This window comes from Paroedura picta, chromosome 11 (genome assembly GCF_049243985.1).
Source record: "Paroedura picta isolate Pp20150507F chromosome 11, Ppicta_v3.0, whole genome shotgun sequence".
In the NCBI taxonomy this organism is placed as follows: domain Eukaryota; kingdom Metazoa; phylum Chordata; class Lepidosauria; order Squamata; family Gekkonidae; genus Paroedura; species Paroedura picta.
The window spans coordinates 39,209,299-39,230,124 of record NC_135379.1 but is presented as its reverse complement, the minus strand read 5'-3'; the positions used below and the strand labels follow the sequence as shown (position 1 = coordinate 39,230,124).

Here is a 20,826-nt window from a genome sequence, read left to right as displayed (position 1 = left end):
CCTGTCTCTTTACACAGTTGCAGTTAGCGTTTGCAAAAAAGAGTAAGTGATCCAGCCAGGCTCCAGTTCCAGCAGTTATTTCCGACCTTAGGACTTGGAAATCAGTAGGGTCTCTCTTTGGTTTGAATGAAGGCAAGGGCAGGGAAGGGCTTGTGTGTTTACTTTTACCTGTTTAGCCAACCCCTCCTCAAAGGGGCGGCTGTAGAAGATAGCAAGAGGCCCAAGGTCACCCCGGCCAGCATCACTGGAGAGCAATGACTGGACCAGATGCAAGCCTGGCCTGAGGCTAACCACAGCGCTGCCGGTTCTTCTTCTTCATCATCATCTTCTTCGGGTACCTTCTGGCCAAAAGAATCTCGCAGGCCGTCTAAGCCGGCTATTCATATTCTAAACCGCCCCCTCCCCTTCCCGAGCCTTTAACACTTGCAACCCAGACAAAAATTAAATAGATGGAGTGTGTTCCCCCAGCTTCACCTGTTGAATTGCTGCCTGGTGCCAGGGCACGAGAGCGAGACGCCCTACGGACAGTGTTCGGGCGAGGAGGAGGAGGCGAGGGCAGGCAGGCTCCTCCCCCGCTCCGTTTAGCGGCCGGGCCGTCCCTCCCTCGGCGGAGGCTTCCGGGCCCGGGGGCGGCCACGAGAGGCGGGGGCTGGGGCGGCTCCAGCCTCCTTCATGATGGCGGCGCGGCGGTAGGGAGGCGCGGCTGCGCAGAGGTGCCGCCCCCTCGCCTCACACTTGAGCGAGCGCGGGGGAAAGTCGGGCCGGGCCGGCCAGCCAGCCAGCCAGCCAGGCGGAGCACGACGGCCTCTCCGGCGCCCTTGGCCCTGCCGCCCGCCAGGACGGGGGCCCGGCAGGGAGGATGGCGGCGACGGCGGGGCTGAGCCCGGGGGCGACGGGCCCCACACCGAGCGCAGCTGCCCGAGCCCGCCCCGCGGCCGGCCGGATCGCCTGGAGGGACTCGCCTCGGTGGAGGCTCCGCCGCAGCGCCGGCGAGGAGAGCTGAGCGCAGCCCGCGGCTGGCCTCTCTTGCCCGCCCGGACAACAAGGACAGGCAGGCGGAACTGCAGCGGGGACCACGAAGGGAGGAAGGAAGGAAAGGAAGGGGGCAAAAAGAAGGCGGCGGCGGCGGAGGGCGGCGCAGCAGCAGCAGCAGCATGGGCGCCAAGCAGAGCGGCCCGGCCGCCGCCAATGGCCGCACGCGCGCTTACTCCGGCGGGGACTTGCCCTCGAGTAGCGGCGGTGCTAACGGGACTGGCGGGCGGGCGGCCGGCGGCGGCGGGGGAAGGTACACGCACCTGGCGTCGGCAGCGCACCACGCGGGGCCCGGCAGCTCGGCGGCGGCGGCGGCGGCGGTTCCTCCGGTAGCTGCGCCGCGGAGCCGCTCTCTGGGCGGGCCGTCGGCCTCCGGGGCTCGAGCCGCCCACTCCGCCTTCAACATCCCCAACAGCAGCGGCCTCTACGGCTCGCAGGACTCGGTCAACAGCACCCCGGAGGACGGCCAGCGGGAGCGGCCCGTCGCTGGAGGAGGAGGCGGCGGCGGCGGAGGAGGCGGACATGGCGGCGGGCCCCGGCTGGTCATCGGCTCCTTGCCTGCCCACCTGTCGCCTCACCTGTTCGGAGGTAAAAGGGCCCCCGAGCAAGCGCGGGACGGAGGGCGGGTCGCCAGGAGGTTCCCGGCCCGAAGGGAGTGTGGGGAGAGACTCGCCGTGTTATGCTTGGCGTCGCCACGCAGCTGTGGGGTTGGAGGAGCCGTCATGCTGCTAAGCAGGCTCAACACATCCCGGCAGGCTCCTTCTCCCCCCCTCCCCTCCCCTCCATTGGGTGCCTTGATGTCTTCGCCGCAGGTGTGCCTAGCTGACATGTCCTAGCAAGGCTGCGACTGGTTGGAGACACACCCCCTCGGAGGCCCGTCCTAGCAAGGTTGAGTCAGAGTAAGCCTTGTGGAGGTCGGGGGAGGCTTGCTTCTGGAAGATGTTTTGCCTTTTCTGTCTAGATGTTCAGTGGCTGACGTCAATTATGAAAATAAAATAAAATCTGAGGACGCGGAAAGAAAAAGAAGCCGACTGCGGCTTCTATCCGCAAGCTGTCGACAGCATGCCAAAAACGCTTGGTTTACAGAGCCCCCGAAATCTCTTTATGAGGTTGGAGCTTTCCTTGTATCCTTGGGAGGCCTGTCCGGTTCAGATACAGCCACTAAGAAAGCTTGAGGAGAAACAGTTCTTAAGTGTCTTGAGTGGAGGAACTACTTGAACCGACCCTGGTCTGAGTCTCCAAACTGCCTTGGGAGCCCAGAGATAAGGGGGTCCCAAGCTGGAAATACAGATCATAGAGGGGCAAAACATGCAGACTGCTGCGTTCTTACTTTCAATGGTGTCTGAACACCATTGGTTGCTTTATTGAAAAAGCCCTCACGTTGTGCTAGGAGCATAGTGGATAGTCATTTCAGATGGGTCACTCACTGTGCTGGTCTGTTGCAAGAGCAACAAACTGTTGTGTAACAGCATTATTTTCCAGTGCAAACTTTTGTGGGCTACAACCCACTTCTTCGTGTAATAGACGTAATGCTCAGCTGTTCCTCCATACCCAACAGGAAATGGTAATGCCAGTTGTGTAACAGAGTAGTAACAATGATCAACAAATGGTCATGCACAGGAGGCCTTAGTAATTGTAGCAGCAATGTAATAGTAAAAAAATGATGCAACTTTTAAAGCTCCTCCATCTTGTCACATTCTGAGAAAATCTGCAACTTTTTGCTAATTATTGTTCCTTGTACTTCTTGAAGAACAATAAAAGACCGGTGATATGTTTGCTTCACACAGGTTTGTGCTGTTTTTATAAGGTCCTCAAGGGAGAAAAACAAAACAAACCGAGGAGCTTGACCAAATTGAGAAAGGTTGAGGAAGTTCTTGTGCATCACTGCTTATGTTTTTAAAATACCCTTGAAACAGAACAGGAACTGAAAAAGTGAAACTGAACTATCAGCACTGTTCTTAGTATCATGTGTGTTTACTTGGCCTCACAGTATCAGCTATCAGGGGATCTGTAAATTTTCCTGTCTTCTACTTATATAATGAGCACTTAATTGGATAACTAATTCATGTATCCATGTAGTGTATTTGAAACCTGACCAAGGTCTGTTTTAGATGCCAATTTGAAACATAGCTGTTTCTTTTTGTAGATGTGTAATAGTTGTTGCAACTGTAAAAGTCGCTTTTTGTCCACTAATGAAATATTCTGATAACACATTTTGGATTGTAAAAAAAAATCCCATAGTATAAATTTAATGTATTGTAATATTGCAATATTGATGAAAAGTTAAAGATGAGAATGAGTTGAATTGTCAAGGGCAATGTCACAGCCTTGTATGTTAGGAGCAAACCCTAATAAACTCAGTAACCCATAAGTAAGTGTAAGATGGTTAAGTAAAAATTCAGCCTTGATGCAACCATGCCTAAATATATAATGGCAGCTTACAGTATTGGAAAAAGCTACCCAAATGTCTATGCATTTTCTGAAAGTTAAGTAGAGTATATTTGTTATGACCTGGTTCTTAAGTCAATTTAGCACTAGAATCAATAATGTGACTGCTGGTGGTTTCTTTCTGATAACATGTCTGCTCTGTATGTTATGGGCTCTGAATGCAGAGTGCTCCTGTACAAGAGATGCAGTGCTTTCTTAAGTGGTGGCAGATCAGTTCGGCTGGATCAGAATCCTGGCTACATGTCAGGAAATGTCTCTCATTACATCCCTGTCTCCAGGAACCAGTTCAGAATTTTTTTGTGTGTGAAGAAAGCAGCTTTGTTTTTTTGTAATCAGGGTAACCTGGACTTGTTGTATTATTGCATTTGGAGCATGCAGAAAATGGGCTATATGTACCTGGAGAAAATGCAGTACTTTCCTAGACAGCAGCTAATAAACTATGGCGATTGATGCTGATGCCACAGTCAACTGCTAATATTTTTGTGATGCACTAAGGATGAGTGGCATTACTTTCTTCCAGTATGCCTGTACTATTCAGTGACTTTTAAAAACAACGATAGGTTTTATGGAATATATAATACATACAAGTAGAATATATAGTATATAATTGTTAATATTAATCCTGTGATGTTAATGAATTTTATTATTTATTAGATGTATATACTGTTTTATCCAGGAAACCGACTCGGGGCTGTGTACAACATTAACCAACAATAAAACTTAAAAACCAATTAATTGGGTTACAATAAATCAAGATTAAAACTAATCACAAATTAAACAATTCAACCATATCAAAACAGTATTGAAACATTGTTAGCACCTACAAGTGGGTAATGTATCATGTTTATACCTCCCAGAGCTTTGGTAAGGGGGGACAATAGATTTTGAGGAATATTTGAGAACTGCATTTGAGGGTTTTTTTTCTCAATCTTTTGGGTCCCTAGATAGAGTTGTCTGTATGTGAGTCCTGCATGAAAACAAAACCCCCTTGGAAGTGTTCTCTTTGAACATTCCTTTTCCTTGTATCTTTTTGGAGGGGGTGGCCTAAAAGCTGAATGAAATGAAAAGCTGAATCTCCCAGTTGATAGAAACTGGGCATACCAGTACCAAATATTTGTAATGTATTGGGCAAGAAGTGTTAAACACTGCTGGTTTCTCTGTCACAGGAAAGAGTTTTTGGGTAGCAGACATGTGGATGTGTAACATCTAAACTGCTGGTCACTTGTGCTTGCTGTGAAGAGAGCTAAAGCATGCAAATGTGGATTAAATGTAGATCTACCTTATATGTGTTAACAGGCCATTTTGTTATAAAATATAAATTGCTCCCTCAAAGATGCTGTGGAGGAGTTATAATAAGAACAACAAACCTGAAATCATGTGTTCCTTCCCCTGAGTATATATCACTGAGCATACCATTAAAGGTATTTTGAAATATATCACTGAGCATCATGATGGCCAAGGTTTTACTTTAACAATCACTGAGAGTGAACATTATGTTATTTAATGTTTTCTTGGTAAATTGTGAATAGTAGCTTTTAAGTTGGAATCTCACATGGGGAGAAGATAGCCCAGGGACCTACTTAATTTCTAATAATTGCTGGGATTCATGGAAAGAGTATTGGACTACGTGTACTTTCATCTTATTCATCCAAGTGTTGCCTTAAAAAATTAATCAAGGTGTACATTTAGGATTAACTACTTTGAGTTTGGTTTCTGCTAATCTGAAGAGTTTTATGTAGTGCAGCCTATGCAGATTTAAATTTACCTGACTGGTTTTTAATGACTGCCCAAAGAAGTCATGTCTTACAATCTGGTTTTTAATTACTGGTTTATGCAAGTCTGTATAGGCTTTCAGCATTATATCCTTCTTTTTTAAAGCAATAGGTATGGTCTAATGCTGCAATTCAAATTTCAACATACTCCTTTGAATTGCCATTTATATGTACTGCTGTTCTTTACATAACATTGTTCTCCAATGAAAGCAAGTAGTGCTCTTGATCTAATCACAGCAGTTTATCCTAATGCTTAGCTTGTACACATGATCTTGTCATTCATATGTTAACTAGCAAAAAAGCCCGTTGTACTTAAAAATACATTGGGCGCTAGCCTCCCCTCCCCCCCCCCAGCAGGCCTTCCGAGGCCTTGAGAGGTCATGGCAGGCCTCTTCATGCCTCAGTGGGCCTGCCCAGGGTGGTGGGGTGTTGGTGAGGACTCCCTTCCCCCACCCTAGGTAGGCCTGCCAAGGCCTAGAGAGGCCTCAGCGGGCTTTTGGGGGGTGGAGTGGGGGTGAAGCTCTGACAGGGTCTCCCTTAATCTGAAACACAAATCAATGGTATTTTTAATGCTGAACACTTCGAGACTTGGCTTAACTTAAGTCTTGGCTTTTTCTATATCAAACAGATAAAATTAATTTTGATCTTGTCCACAGTTTATTTGTGATTTTGATTTTTTGACTGAAAACAAAGAATAAAAGTTAATATTCACATATCCCTGTAATATAAGGACCTAGATCTCTGCTAAGAAACAAAGTTGTAAATCAGTTATGCTTCAAAGTTTGATAGTAGTTTTAAAGAAAAGATGTAGTCTATAATAATATCTCAAAGTCTTCATATATGGTACAGCAGTCATGTATAAATGATAGTTTCAGATCCTAAAGTTGACCATCAACATTTGGACGGTATCCCACTCATGTAAGACCTCAAAAGCTAAGTGGGTTGGCACTGGATGGGAGATCAACAAGATGGAAAAATGCCACGCAGGCTACTCCTGTGGCCTGGGCCTCCATAGACAGAAAGGCATCCAGGACCACTCCCAAGTTCCTGGCCAAGGGCAAGATGGCAAGTTACACCTCAGCCAGAGTAGGTTGCATTGCTTCCAAAACTGTTGCTTTCCTGCCCAGCCACAGGACCTCTGTCTTGGAGGGGTTGAGTTTCAGGAGGCTCTGCTGTAACCATCCAGCCACAGCTTCCAAACAATTGGTAAATGTATCTTGGGGGGGTGGGGGGAGTCCGGCCATCCATCCATCTGGAGATAGAGGTGGGTGTCATCTGTATACTGGTGACAACCAATCCCCTAACTCCGGACCAGTTGGGCCAGAGGGCACATAAAGTTGTTGAACAGTGTGGAGGAGAGGACCACCCCCTGAAGAACTCCACGTGGGAGTTGGAGAGATTCTGAAATTGAGATCTGGCCATGTAGAATACTATATGTGCAAATTCTATATCCATGCCTGATAAAGTGTTTAAATTGGGCCTTGCATGCAGATGTATTCTTCTCAGAGATCTTATTCCTCTGTACACGTAAAACTTATACTGAGTCCGGCTGACATTTTCAAAACAGGTCACAACAGTTCTGTTTTAAAATTGTATGATTAAAAACAATTTTAAAAAATTAAAAATCTATTGGGGAGAAGGAAAAACCACTGGCCTAAAAAAATGAAACAATTATTGTGGCTGTAGTGGTGAAAGAAAGGTTAGTCAAGCAGATTTAGGAGAGGGGTGTTATGCTCCTTGTGTCTTCTGGCCTTTCATCTGCTTCTCCTAGGCATTCTGGGTTGGACTTCACTTGTACTTTTCCATACTTGATGGGGTTGACTTTTGTATGAGTTTCAGATTGTTCTTGTCATGTTGACCATCCTGGCAATCATTCTAAATGCTTTTGGTATCTTGTTTGTGTTGAAAGTTCTGTGGGCTCTCATTTCGGAGCAAATCTAGGATATGTCCCCAGTTCCAAAACCTGGTGGTGAAAGCTGAAGACTATTGATTTCAACAACTAAACTCTGGGGGTGGAGATTAACATTTTCTTAGTGGAAATTTCTTCAAATGAAGTTTGAGTTGCTAGTGAGTATGGAAAAGCTCTCTTATGTGATCCAGCTATTGTAAGAAAATAAACTACACTGCGTCATACTTCCTGTTTTTGCGCCATTGGTCTTTGTGTTTCCATTAACCATATCAGTTGCAAAAACTTATTCTTTCCTACAAATTCAGTGAGTTAGGGTTAGGATACTGGGAAAAATATAGTGTTAACTAGGGGCCTCCCATACACAATGGTTTTTGGGAGAGCATCCATCCTTGTCCTGGAGAAAGCCCATGTTTGAAATTGTTGATGTTCACTAGATAAGGAGCAATGGTGATATTTGGCCATGATTTTAAGCTGGAGTAGACAGCTGACAATAGAGGTCTTATTTTGTGCCTCTATATCTAGAAGTTGTTGTTGTATCATGCCTTTTGCTTTAGTTAGACCACCTTCTAGCAATTGTGCCAGGTCCAACCCAATAGACCTTATTTTATACTCAACTTGAGCCAGCCATTGGGGGTAAGAGACAGCTGATAACAAAAAAGGAATTATACTAGAGGGCTTTAAATGGATATATAGGGATTGTTACCCATAACTGTTTGTTTGTACCTCTGTGACAGTGTGATGTCATGAGAGGTCTTCTGAATTACATGAAAATGTAATAGCGGCTGTTTAAGTACTGGTAAGTATGGGAGGTGAGATGGCTTTGAGTAGCAGAGTGCAGTGAATCAAAGAGCATGGGAATAATAGAGTATGATTGGTCATGTTTTGGAGGGAGGTCTGCTGATGGGAGTGTGAATAGTGAGAAAGGGGTCATAAAGAATGTAGAATCTGGTTGTAGAAGGACTGTATGAGTCTAAGGGTGTTTGTTTTCTAACAGTTAATGATAAATTTATTAGGTAACCATTGCATGTTAGTGTGTTGGATGGTTCAGTCTGTGTGAGAGCAACATTCTATTTTGGGGGAGAAAATTAACTCAGAAAGGGGAACTGTGTAGGCATCTGTCATAGTTACCCTTAAGTTTCTTCCTGTTTTCTCTTTTGTGTCTGCTATTTAAAAATTGGTTAAATCATAAGGATGTTTCCTCATGGTTACTGAATAAAGTTGTATGAAAGATAGCAGCAGAGTTAACAATTAACGCTTAAAGTGTTAGAAGCCGAAGCAACTTGAGTAACCCACAAGGGTTTATGATATAATCTAAGGGAAATATAAAGAGACCGTTAAGATTGTTAAACAAACACCCTTAAATGCCTATAAGTGAGGTCCAGAAGGGGGAGGCTGAGGCAGTCACTAAAGGTGATAGTGTCCAGTTCTCCATAAGATACAGGCTCCACTGTGATGGGTGGTGGTCATCTGGAATGGGAATGTTCTGAAATAAGGGTTCTGCCACATGAGATGATAAATGAAGGAAATCTTCCTCCAAAGATTTGAAAGGTGGAAGGTTGTCCTCAAATTCTGTTGTACTAATTCATAACTCTTTAAATATAGGTAAGAATTTATTGACTTTTCCTCAGCCTCTTGGTGGGATCAACAAAATTAAGATGGGCAGATCCATGCACCCTATAGAACTGGAAGAAGGCTGAAACATTGATCCCCACTATGATACTCACCCAAATCTGGATGGTTTATCTCCCTCCCCCGTTTCAAAAGCCAAGCCAGGTGAGCTCTGGTCAGTGTTTGAATGGGAGACCACCAATGAACAGTAGGGTAGCTCTACAAAGGAAGGCAATGGCAAACTACCCGTTAGTCTTTTGGCTTGAAAACACTACAAGGTCAACACAAGCCAGCTGTGACTTGTCAGTGCTTTATAGACACACATGATGATACACAACTAGTCATGTGTGACTATTATTATTATTATTATTAGATTTATAGCCCGCCACTCCCTTGCGGCTCGTGGCGGGTAACAATATCGCAATTCCCCATTAAAACCCCATAAAACAATAATAACATTGCCAATATTGCCGGCATGGCAAGAATGGCAGCTCAACTCCCCCCCTCCCTCCCACTACTAGCGGGTGGAGAGGAGGTCCTGATGATGTTTTGCTTCGAGTCCAGAACCCGAGTCCCCGGGGGAGGCATAGATCTATTATCAGCCACGGCCTCAACCATAAACCTGGCGGAAGAGCTCCGTCTTGCAGGCCCTGCGGAATGTTGAAAGATCCCGCAGGGCCCGCAGCTCTCCCGGGAGCTCATTCCACCAGGTCGGGGCCAGGACCGAAAAGGCCCTGGCCCTGGTCGAGGCCAGGCGTGCTTCCCTAGGGCCGGGAACGACCAACAGGTTTTCACCCGCAGAGCGCAAGGCCCTGCGAGGGGCATAGGGCGATAGGCGGTCCCTCAGGTATGTGGGTCCCAACTCGCGTAAAGCCTTGAAGGTTAGAACCAGAACCTTGAACCGGATCCGGGCAGCAATTGGCAACCAGTGCAGCTGCCTCAGCACTGGCTGGATGTGGGCCCTCCAAGATGTGCCGGTAAGGACCCTAGCAGCTGCGTTTTGCACTAGCTGAAGTTTCCGGATCAAGGACAAGGGAAGGCCCGCGTAGAGCGAGTTACAGAAATCTATTCTGGAGGTGACCGTTGCATGGATCACTGTGGCTAAGTGTTCGGGGGACAGATAGGGCGCTAATAGTCGGGCCTGGCGAAGGTGGAAAAACGCCTGGCCCGCTACTTTTTTGACCTGCGCCTCCAAAGTCAGGGAGGCATCAATGGCCACACCCAAGTTCCTGGCCTGGGACGTGATGGTGAGTTGCGTCCCTGCCAGGGTGGGTAAGCGCGCTTCCTGGTCCTGCCCCCTACGTCCCAGCCACAGGACCTCCGTCTTGGAGGGGTTGAGTTTCAGGCGACTCTGCTCGAACCATTCTGTCACTGCTTCCAAACATCTGGCAAATGGTTCCGGGGGGGAGTCCGGGCGGCCGTCCATGAGGAGATAGAGCTGAGTGTCATCAGCGTACTGGTGGCAACCCAGTCCAAAACTCCGTACCAGCTGGGCCAGAGGGCGCATAAAGATGTTGAATAATGTGGGGGAGAGGACCGCACCCTGAGGGACCCCACAAGGGAGTCTATAGGAACGCGAGAACTCATCTCCCACTGCAACCCTCTGGGTCCGGTCCTGGAGAAAGGAGCGTATCCAGCGTAACGCTGTGCCCTGTATCCCCGTGCCGGCAAGGCGGTGGACCAACAGCTCGTGGTCCACGATGTCAAAAGCGGCCGACAGGTCCAGAAGAACCAGCACTGCCGACCCGCCCTTATCCAGCTGGCGACGGAGGTCATCCAACAGGGCGACCAGCACCGTCTCCACCCCGTGGCCAGGTCGAAAGCCAGACTGATATGGATCAAATGCCGAAGTTTCTTCCAAGAATGCCAGGAGCTGGTCTGCCGCGGCCCTTTCAACCATCTTGCCCAGGAACGCCAAGTGCGACACTGGGCGATAGCTGGCGGGGTCCCGCGGATCCAGCGTAGATTTCTTCAGGAGAGGGTGAACCACTGCCCCCTTCAGCTGCTCAGGGAACTCCCCGGACTCCAGGGAGAGGTTGATAATGTCCCTGAGCTGGCCTCCTATCTTCTGGCCGCCTCCTTTGAGGAGCCATGATGGACAGGGGTCAAGGGGGCAAGTGGTCGCCCTAACTGAGCCTAGCAACTTGTCCACTTCGGATAAAGAGAGCCGTCTGAAGCCATCAAAGTCACCTCCAAAGGTGGCCAACAGGCCTCCAGTTCATTTACTGTATTAACTGTGGCGGGAAGATCGTGGCGGAGAGACGAGATTTTGTCCGCAAAATAGCTCGCAAATGCCTCACGGCCGAGTTCCAATTTGCTATTATTTTGGCGCCCCTCAAGGGCGGTAAGGGATCTAACTACCCTAAATAATTGGGCCGGGCGAGAGCTTGCGGACGCGATTTCCGTGGCAAAAAATTCATGTTTTGCCACTTTCACCGCCATCTCATACGCCCTCATAAGCGTGCAATAAGATGTTCTCGTAGCTTCATCGCGAGTCTTCCGCCACACTCGCTCTAGTCGTCTCACTTCCCTTTTCTTCTCCCGTAGCTCCCCGGTGTACCAGGGAGCCCGTTTGAGTCGAGGGCAGAGAGGACGTTTAGGGGCGATCTCATCTATAGCAGCTGTCAGGCGGGACTGCCAGTCCGCCACCAAAGCCGCTAGTGAGTCGCCAGGAGGCATCGGGTCCCGCAGAGCATTCCGGAATCCAATTGGATCCATAAGTCTCCGCGGGCGGGCTAGAATGCGCCCGCCGCCCAACTGGGGGGGTGGTATCCTGAGCCGGGCCCGCAGGGCATAGTGGTCTGACCACGGCACAGCTAAAGCTGTATCTAGATCCACCTCTATCCCAGCGCCGAAAATCAAGTCGAGTGTGTGGCCGGCGTGATGGGTGCGCCCGGCAACAAATTGCGAAAGCCCTAGTGTCGCCATGGATGACACCAGGTCTCCACCATGGACTGAAGGGGGCGCGTCCGCATGGACGTTGAAGTCGCCCAGGATCAGAAGCCTGGGGTACTGCAACGCCCAGGCGGCCGCCGCCTCCAGCAGGCGGGGCAGGACATCTGGCGGCGCGTTGGGCGGACGGTATACCAACCAGATAGCCACACTCTCGACCGAGTCCCATCCAAAATTGTAATTCCCATCCTAAAATTGTACATGCTCTGTCTTCTTATGACCAAGTCACAATATATCATTTTCTATTTGGAAATGGGTAGGTATATTATAAAGGAGTTGCACTTCCCCTCATAAATGTCAGATCAGTGTGAACATTGTCTGCCCCTTATTCAGCCTATATTAGTTATATTAATTTTTTTAGAAGCTTAAAATTTCTAAATTGGAAATGATGGCACAAAGAATCAGACCCCAGAGACAATCCTAGAAATTGAAGGTGGAAGTGGAATTACACAAGTGCAGGAGGAGTTAAACTACATAGTTTAACTATAGCCACCCTGAGTCCCTTTTTTGGGGGGGGTATGTGGAGGGAACCAGGATATAAATCTGATCAATAAATAGGTGCTGCGTCAGTTTTAACGTGTTGTATGGATGCTCATACTGGCTGTCAAAATAATGATAACACCAGATTGACTAGGTGGCTAAGTTAAACTTTCTTTCAAGTGGGTAGCCATGTTGGTCTGAAGTAGCACAACAAAAATTCAGTCCAATAGCACCTTTAAGACCCACAAAGATTTATTCAAGGTGTGAGCTTTTGTTTGCAGGCATGCTTCCTAAGACACAAAAGATGGTTTACAACTTTCTTTGTGTGCTGTTTTTTAAAAGTAAATGAAATGTCTTGATGTTTATGGGGTACTGTGAGTTTGGAAAAGTGAAGATAATGAGGTCTGAATTCTAACATGTTCCGCCACCCCTCCCCCATAATTAAAGACCTGAAGTACCAATATTCTTTCAAGTAGGATGGGCTTTATCCTACCGGAGATAAAAGTACAAGGTGACTTATTCATGTAGATATCCCTGCTTTCATTATCACCCCAACACACTGTATAGTTTTGACTTATATGGTTCCCTTTACTAAACAAAAGAGATTTATTTTGTGTGGCAATCAGGTGAGTATGTAAACAAACAAATAGCCTGTTCATTTGCCTCGATGTGGGTGTTCTGTGACCTTCAAAACAGTGTATCTGAAGTTTACTTTCTGTAGGTTTCTTGTAATAGTACTTCATTCTTCCTTGGAAATGTGTTGAATTCCTAAGCTCCTGTTTATCTGACTTTGGTAAATGATAGATGGCTAACAAAGGTTAGACAAACTAGAATAAACCTGCTTTATAATGGGCACTGAAATGTCACTACTGAAACCAGTATTTCTGGAGGAGATGGGAATGTAGGGGGGAGGGCAGGGTGTGGGAATTTTGATCTTGGGTTCTTCTTGTTTCAAGACAGAAACTATTGCAGCATCTTTCTCCTGTATTCATTATGAAAGTTGAATGCCTAAGAGTGGTTATCTCCTTATTGGCCTTATCTGTAACCTAGGTGCCTAGTACTAAGTCTTGAGATTGTTTGGAAAAAATCATGTGCTTATATTTGATTCATTTATATCCTACTTTTACTGTCAGAGTGTCGGAGCCAGCCGACAGCTGATAGCCCCTGAAAGAAGATTCAAAGTCGGTGTGCCTTTTCCATCTAGGTAGGAGCTGAGGGGAGTCAGCTCTCAAAAATGGCTCCACTTTGGTTCAGTACGCTGAATGATTCCCACACCAGAGTTTAATCTTGCAGGGAATGGATATACCTCATTCCTTCCTGGTTGTGATACAGTGGATCTACACATACCATTGGACCCAGCCACATTATAAATTAAAACAAACAAAAAACCCCCACAAAAGTCTGAAGCAACATGGTGGCAAGTTTTTCCTAGGTAGTGATATAAAGCCTGCTATTCCAGAGTGGAAGGGAACTAGGCAGTCACTTATTGCATTGTAGCCATAACAGTTTCGGGTCCTTTCATCTTCCTAACAAGGAGCTTATAAATGCCTAATAAAAACAGCATAAGCAGACTGCAGGGAGAAATGTCCTTTTTGTGAACAGCACCCATAGTCTGACATTGCCTGGGGTCATCTATCCAGGACATAGACGGAACAGAAGAGTGGAGGGTTTATGGGAGAGAACAGGGTATTGTTTTATTGCCTCCATCAACTGCGTTGATTGTACCAATTGTACTGTCCCAGTTGTCCTGGGTTTTTAAATGTTTTATATATTTTTACTGTGAACCACCATGAGTTGGCCTGGCTGCGAGTGGCGGTCTAGAAATCCTATCAGTAAATAAATAAAAATAAGTGTTTGCTTATTGTGCTAAGAAGAGCCTCTTGTGGCGCAGGGTGGTAAGGCAGCAGAAATGCTGTCTGAAGCTGTCTGCCCATGAGGCTGGGAGTTCAATCCCAGCAGCCGGCTCAAGGTTGACTCAGCCTTCCATCCTTCTGAGGTTGGTGATATGAGTACCTAGCTTGCGGTGGGGTAAATGGTACTGACTGGGGAAGGCACTGGCAAACCACCCCGTATTGAGTCTGCCATGAAAATGTTAGAGGGCGTCACCCCAAGGGTCAGACATGACTCGGTGCTTGCACAGGGGATACCTTTACCTTACTGTGCTAAGTTCTTAAGAACAGGGATGTGTTCAGCTCATTAAAAAGTATGCATATGTTGTTTTTACTTCAGGTAAACAGTTACATTGGTAAACCTTATTGATAACTTACTTTAACTAAAGATGTTTCCAACCTTGTGTGATACTAGGTCAGAGTTTTGAAACCTTAAGAAAAAAATGGAGAAAATTGATTAGGAGAGTGTTTTACCCTGCTTTATACCAAGGGCTTTAAAAATGCTGTTAGAAAAAGTGAAATTTGGGAGATTGTTGAAAAATTCCAGGAAATATTGAAATGCATGAAATCCCTTTTTGAAGTAAGGTTTACTCATTCCAAAATCAGTTAGTGTTAGATAATTATACCCTTAAATTTCATAAATATACAATATAGAAGTTATAAGTATAGTAAGTTATAAATGACTCATTTTGTTAAAACAATAAAGTAAGTTTAGACTATTTCACATATTTCAAATTGCCTCTCCTTTCAACACTTAAACATTTCTGGGAATTTTGCATTTCCAGTTATAGTATCTATAAAAAGTTGCTGAACATTATTTCAAGAGGAAACACCATGAAAAAACTTTTTAATACTGCTCCTATAACTTCACAGATGTAATTAATCAGCATATACAGTTAAAATACTAAAAAAACGTAAGGTTGTAAATCGAACTTTCTATATGCACTTTCTTGTGAAGACCTTGTTCTTTTGCAGACTATCTGCACAGACAATTCTTCCCATCAGTACAAAAGCCAAATGGTGAAACTTTTCTTCCTCTTCTTCGTTTTACTTCGACACTGTTTTTGGTTGTGTGGCTCCTCAGTAGGTATGCTTGATGTGCAGCTTCTGTTTTGCTGACACCCTACAGCAGGCAGAGCACTGGATTTTTTTTTTTTTTGTTTTTGTTTTTGCCTGCTCGCATGTATGATGATTTAAAAAAATTCCCTGGCTTGTGTTCTATCATTCCACATATCCAGAAACACCTCATCTTCCAGAGGGGTTTCAAACATGGCTGTGCGTCCATGAACATCCAGATGCAAACAGATGCAAACCTCTATGTTTGCAGACTCAACTCAGTCTTTGATAGTAGGGACAAGATACTGAAGCACCTTAGCCCTCTCCTATTAGGCAGAGTGGTGGGAAATGACCGGCTACTAACACTTTCCTGGCATGTGAGTAGAAACATGAATTGCCCTCCGGGGCTGTCTTGCTAGACCGCTGATTAGATCCTCCAGCTTTGCTAGTTGCTTCTTGGAGGGCACAGCTGTCCTTGCTGTGCCCTGTCAAGCAGATAGGCTTGAGTTTAGCTCCATTCCAGAGCATGCATGTTGTCTCCCATGGCTCAGTGACATAAGTACTCTTTTCTCTCCTGTTCATGTGCAATGGCTGGGGTTTAGGTGGGATGAGAGCATTTCCCCTTTGATGTGTTCATATGTATCTGTCATAATGCTGTAATGAGCAAAGTTTGTTTCCCCCCTTCGTATGTGAATATTCTTTGTCTTTGCATGTACAGAGACTATTATATACTTGAAACGTTTCTGAAAGACTCTACTATATAAAAGGCAATCCATACTGGCGACAACTCACCTCTTAAAGCAGTGGCTGTCAGGAATGAGCGCAAGGCAGGGCGTCTTCAGATGTGCTGATATCTTTTCTGTGTGCCTCATGCTCACTCCCTCCCCACACATACCTGCACATTCCCCTGGCTGAACAGCATTCACTTTGGAAAGTGGTGGTGGTTGGGCCAGGTTGTGACCGCCTTGGCTCTGCAGGGGAAGTATTTAAAGACCCTGTTGAGCGTCTGATCCTCAGGATCAGCTGCTTGGTGGGGTCACCTCTCAACAAATTAGTGTTAGCAGATTTAATGGGCATTGCACAGTTTCTGCTGATGTTCACAGGCTTTGGATAGAAGCCTGTCTTACTGGCTCTACTGTTGAAACTAAACTTTTGCATAAGGAAAATATACAACACCTGCAAAGAATGGGGTGCAGAGGGCAGAAGACAAGCAGAGGAAAACAGTCTACTCTGCCCTCTCATGCTCTGCCTCTTCCCATCTGTTCCATCTTTCACCTGTTTGGGCAAGTCCGTCAGCCAGGCTTCTTCCTGCTGTCCTGGAAGAATTAAGGAGTGGCCTGTTACTTCCTAATCCCTCCTCCTTTGGGATTCAGAGTGGGGTAAACAGGTCTAGTTCTCAGCAACCTTCACCTTGTTGGAATATACAAGATCTGCAGTGTGCGGAATATAAAGGGTGCCCTGCAGGGGGCATCAGAGGAGATGTGTATTTACAGGGGTAGTCAACCTGTGGTCCTCCAGATGTTCATGGTCCTTCCAGATGGATGAGCAAATGCTGGCAGGGGCTCATGGGAATTGTAGTCCATGGACATCTGGAGGACCACAGGTTTGACTACCCCTAGGCTAAGAACTTCTTGAACAGAAGAAGGACTGCAGATATTAGCTAGCTAGATAGTTAGATCTGTCCCTTAGTTGTTTCTCTTCATGAATAAAGCTGTTTTATTCTTTAACACAGCTGGTGGTTTGCTTTCTCTGCATATTCAAACTCAATCAACACACCTGTGTTTGATACCTTGATAACTGAGTCCCTGATTTGCGTCCCTGATTTGCTGTCAGTGGAAGCAAAATATTAAGCTGCTTGCTTCACCTGAGTCAGCAGCACCTCACCATAGTGGGCCAACTGCATGCTGAAACAAACTAGGCGTCCAGTGACATTTTACAGACTAACAGAAGTTGAGCATAGAGTGCCCTGTTATCATAAATCAAGTAGGCCCTTTGTTGGAAACAGGAGATGTTCACAAATAAGTGATGACAAGAGAGGTCAGGGTTTAGCCTCCCCTGTAATGAGGACAAACAAATGGATTATTAGTGAGGTAAGGCTAGTCTCAAGTTTAAAACCAAAATACCGAAGTATTTCATATTTTGGTGAGTTGTAATTAAACACTTTCACATTGTATATTCACCTTGAAGGGGTGGGGTGGGGGGTTGTTTTTTTAATGTCTAGAACAGTGATTAGCAGATCTGCCACAGAGTGTCCAGGAAGATTAACATTTTCATCCACTGGTTTCTGAATGCTGCAGTTTCTTATGCCAGATTTGTATTAATTGCTTCTTTCAACTATGTGTTGTCTGGTATACTCTCTGATCTGAGGAAATGCACTTGGCCTTCCATAGTTTGTTTAGATCCCATGTAATCCCCCCCCCCCCGGAAAGATAATGTTTCTCTTACTTTAAAGGTAAAGGTAAAGGTATCCCCTGTGCAAGCACCGAGTCATGTCTGACCCTTGGGGTGACGCCCTCTAGCGTTTTCATGGCAGACTCAATACGGGGTGGTTTGCTAGTGCCTTCCCCAGTCATTACCGTTTACCCCCCAGCAAGCTGGGTACTCATTTTACCGACCTCAGAAGGATGGAAGGCTGAGTCAACCTTGAGCCGGCTGCTGGGATCGAACTCCCAACCTCATGGGCAAAGCTTTCAGGCGGCTGCCTTACCACTCTGCGCCACAAGAGGCTCTCTTACTTTACTACTCTCAAAATTTCCTAGTTCACTTAAGTAGAAGTTGACTGACACCCTGAAACCAGCATTTGCTAAATCTTACACATTTTGTTTAGCAAACTGCGATTGTAATACTAAGGGGAACCTTGACACAGTGTGCGACACAGATGCTGATTCTTCTCTCAGCACAGAATGTCATGTGTCCAGAGTCCAGTGGGGTTTACTGTTCTGTGAAGCATAAACAGAAAATTGGAGAGTCATTGAGAGTGTATATGTAATATGCTCAGGTTCTCTTCCCCTCATAGGAACAGAAATTGGAATGCAATCAGTTTGTTTAATAATACCTGAGTCACTAGGTATTAGTGCTTTTCTGAATTGTACTGTCATGCAGAACCTACCCATGTTTATAAATAGTTCTGTGGGCAGCGTGACTATACAGATTAACCAGTTTGAGCTTCTCAGAGATCTGCTTGAAAGTACTATCTAGGCTAGTAATTGCCTAGAAGATCTTAGATATAGAGTGTGTGTGGAATAGTGGTTATTGTCAGACAAGGATCTAGGAAGACTGGTTTTATTTCCCTTTCAATAACAAACGCATGGATAGCATTGAAGCAATCACAGTTTCTGGATTGCATCCCATGGTCAATTAGCATAAGGCAGGTGGAGATTTTTCTCGCATCCCTTCCAGTAGTTCTTTCCATCCCCAAGAGAGCTTATTCCCATGGCCATGGGAACTTCATAGCCAGGAAGGAGAGCAAAATAGTTATTTGTCTGTTCTGTTCCCACTCTGTAAACGGAATTAGATTGTGTGTATACTATTTGTTTACTGGTCCCAGTAGACAATTTGTCTGGAGTTGGTGAAGGTGCCCTCAGACATGATGCTAGAAACACTATTCTGAGGCATGTCCAACTTTCCTACCAAGGATGCCTCTCTGGGGCCTGCTCAGGATTTTATAGCTTCTTTGACTGCCTTGGGCATCACTTAAGTCATAGTGGATCCAGTACATGAAACAGAACTTAATCTTAGGCACTGAGTCTTTGAGGGATGGTTGGAGGTACAGCTTGAACCATGATCTGATTACTATCTACTAAAGCAGTGGTTCTCAACCTGGAGGTTCGGACCCCTTTGGGGGTCAAATGACCCTTTCACAGGGGTCGTGGCAGGGCAAGCAGCTTGGCCGGGGGGGGGGTGCCACTGTTGCCACTCCTCCTGCAGCTACTCCAGCAGCACCCCTGGGGGGGAAAACCCATATTATATACAATCACGAACAATGGATCTTCACGCCATTAGTCAGTTTTGGTTTAATTTCTGTGAAAGAAGATTTGCATAATTTTATGGTTGGGGGTCACTACAACATGAGGAACTGGATTAAAGGGTCGTGGCATTAGGAAGGTTGTACTCAAGGAAAGAATGAATGTGGCCCTGCCACCCTGCTGGAAAGCACCTCCAGTTAAAAAGGTCTGTTCATGGAAGTTCATGAATCCCACTGGATTCCGGAGTACTCCGGGGGATTTTAGGTTTCCACATACATTCTCTGTTGAAGCTGTGGTGGGAGTTTGGAGTGTGAAGTTGTCGGCAAGGGCATCCCTTGTTGAGTTTTCTGAATCCCCATTTACTATGGAGTTGGGTGACTCGAAGGCTGTTAGGATATGCCTGTGGTGACCTCATGGGATTGTCAAGGCAAGAGATGGTTTGCCATTGCCTGCCTCTGCACTGCAAACCCGAACTTCCTCGGTGGTCTCCCATCCAATTACTTGTCAGGGCCAAACCTGCTTAACTTTTGAGATTTGATGAGATGGGACTGATCAGGGCCAATCAGTCTTTACTTTGTGTCATAAATCAGTCACTAACTCCAGGTATTGCTCCCTGGCCACTCAAAGAGATGACTTTAGAATACTACGTAAAAAAAACATCCCTGCTGAAAGATCTTAGCAGGGCCTTCTGCAGGTGCCGCTCAGCAGCAATGGCCCACACACATGCATTGTGTGTTATGACACCCACCATATGGAATGGTCCACCTCACGAGCTTAGGAAAGCTTCCTGTCTCCCGGCTTTCTGCAAATAATGTGGAAATGAGGGTTGTTTTACACAGGTAATAGGACTGTCCTGTAATAAAATGGTTTAGAACAATGCCTGGTAAAGAGACAGATATTATGCTGTTGTGTATAGCGGGGATAGTCAATCTGTGGTCCTCCAGATGTTCATGGACTGCGTTTGCTGGCAGGGGCTCATGGGAATTGTAATCCATGAACATCTGGAGGACCACAGGTTGACTACCCCCTGGTGTATAGTATGTTGTTGTTAGTTGCAAAGTCATGTCCGACCCATCGTGACCAAATGGACAATGATCCTCCAGGCCTTCCTGTTCTCTATCAGTAACTGTGGCTATATCTTCTTAATAGGTACATTTAGCATATGTGTTAATGCTTATGATTTGTTTCTGCTCTGCTTCAGATTTCTGCTTGGTTTTGTACTTCTGCATTTAGAATTCTGCAGAGACAGCTTGGTGTAGTGGCTAAGAGTGGTGTCTTCTAATCTGGCAAGTTGGGTTTGATTCCCTGCTTCCTCCACATGCAGCCAGCTGGTGGATGACCTTGGGCTTGTTACAGCCCTGCTAGAAGCTGTTCTTAAAGAGTGAACTCTCTCAGAGCTCTTAGTCTCACCATCCTCACAGGGTCTGTTGTGGGGAAAGGAAGGGAAGTGATTGTAAGTCGCTTTGAGACTCCCTTGGGCAGTGAAAAGTGGAGTATAAAAATCAACTCTTCTGAATTAATTTACAGAAGCTCTGAGTTGACATAAAATGTGGTTTCTATGCTCAGGAAGGACTCTTCTTGCATGGATTTCTCCTGTTTCACAATGAACTTCCTTGTTCAGCCAGGCAAACTGGTCTGGGGGCTGATGTTAAAATTTCCCTAGTTTATTGTTCTGGATGATATCATGGTATCTTGCTAAGGCTGGATCTTCAGAA

The 20,826-nt window shown here is 46.1% G+C and overlaps 1 protein-coding gene across 2 annotated transcripts in view; it reads left to right on the top strand.

Moving 5' to 3' along the window:
- Positions 1–620: 620 nt before the first annotated feature.
- The window catches only part of ZNRF2 (zinc and ring finger 2), a 58,836-nt gene continuing 38,630 nt past the window's right edge, over positions 621–20,826 (top strand). The window contains exon 1 of one of the 2 annotated variants that reach the window (XM_077303773.1): positions 621–1,620. In XM_077303773.1, the coding sequence (XP_077159888.1) occupies positions 1,155–1,620 (466 nt within the window). In that variant the 5' untranslated portion in view covers positions 621–1,154. The remainder of the gene's footprint in view (positions 1,621–20,826) is intronic. The other variant, XM_077303772.1, reaches the window with a different exon arrangement.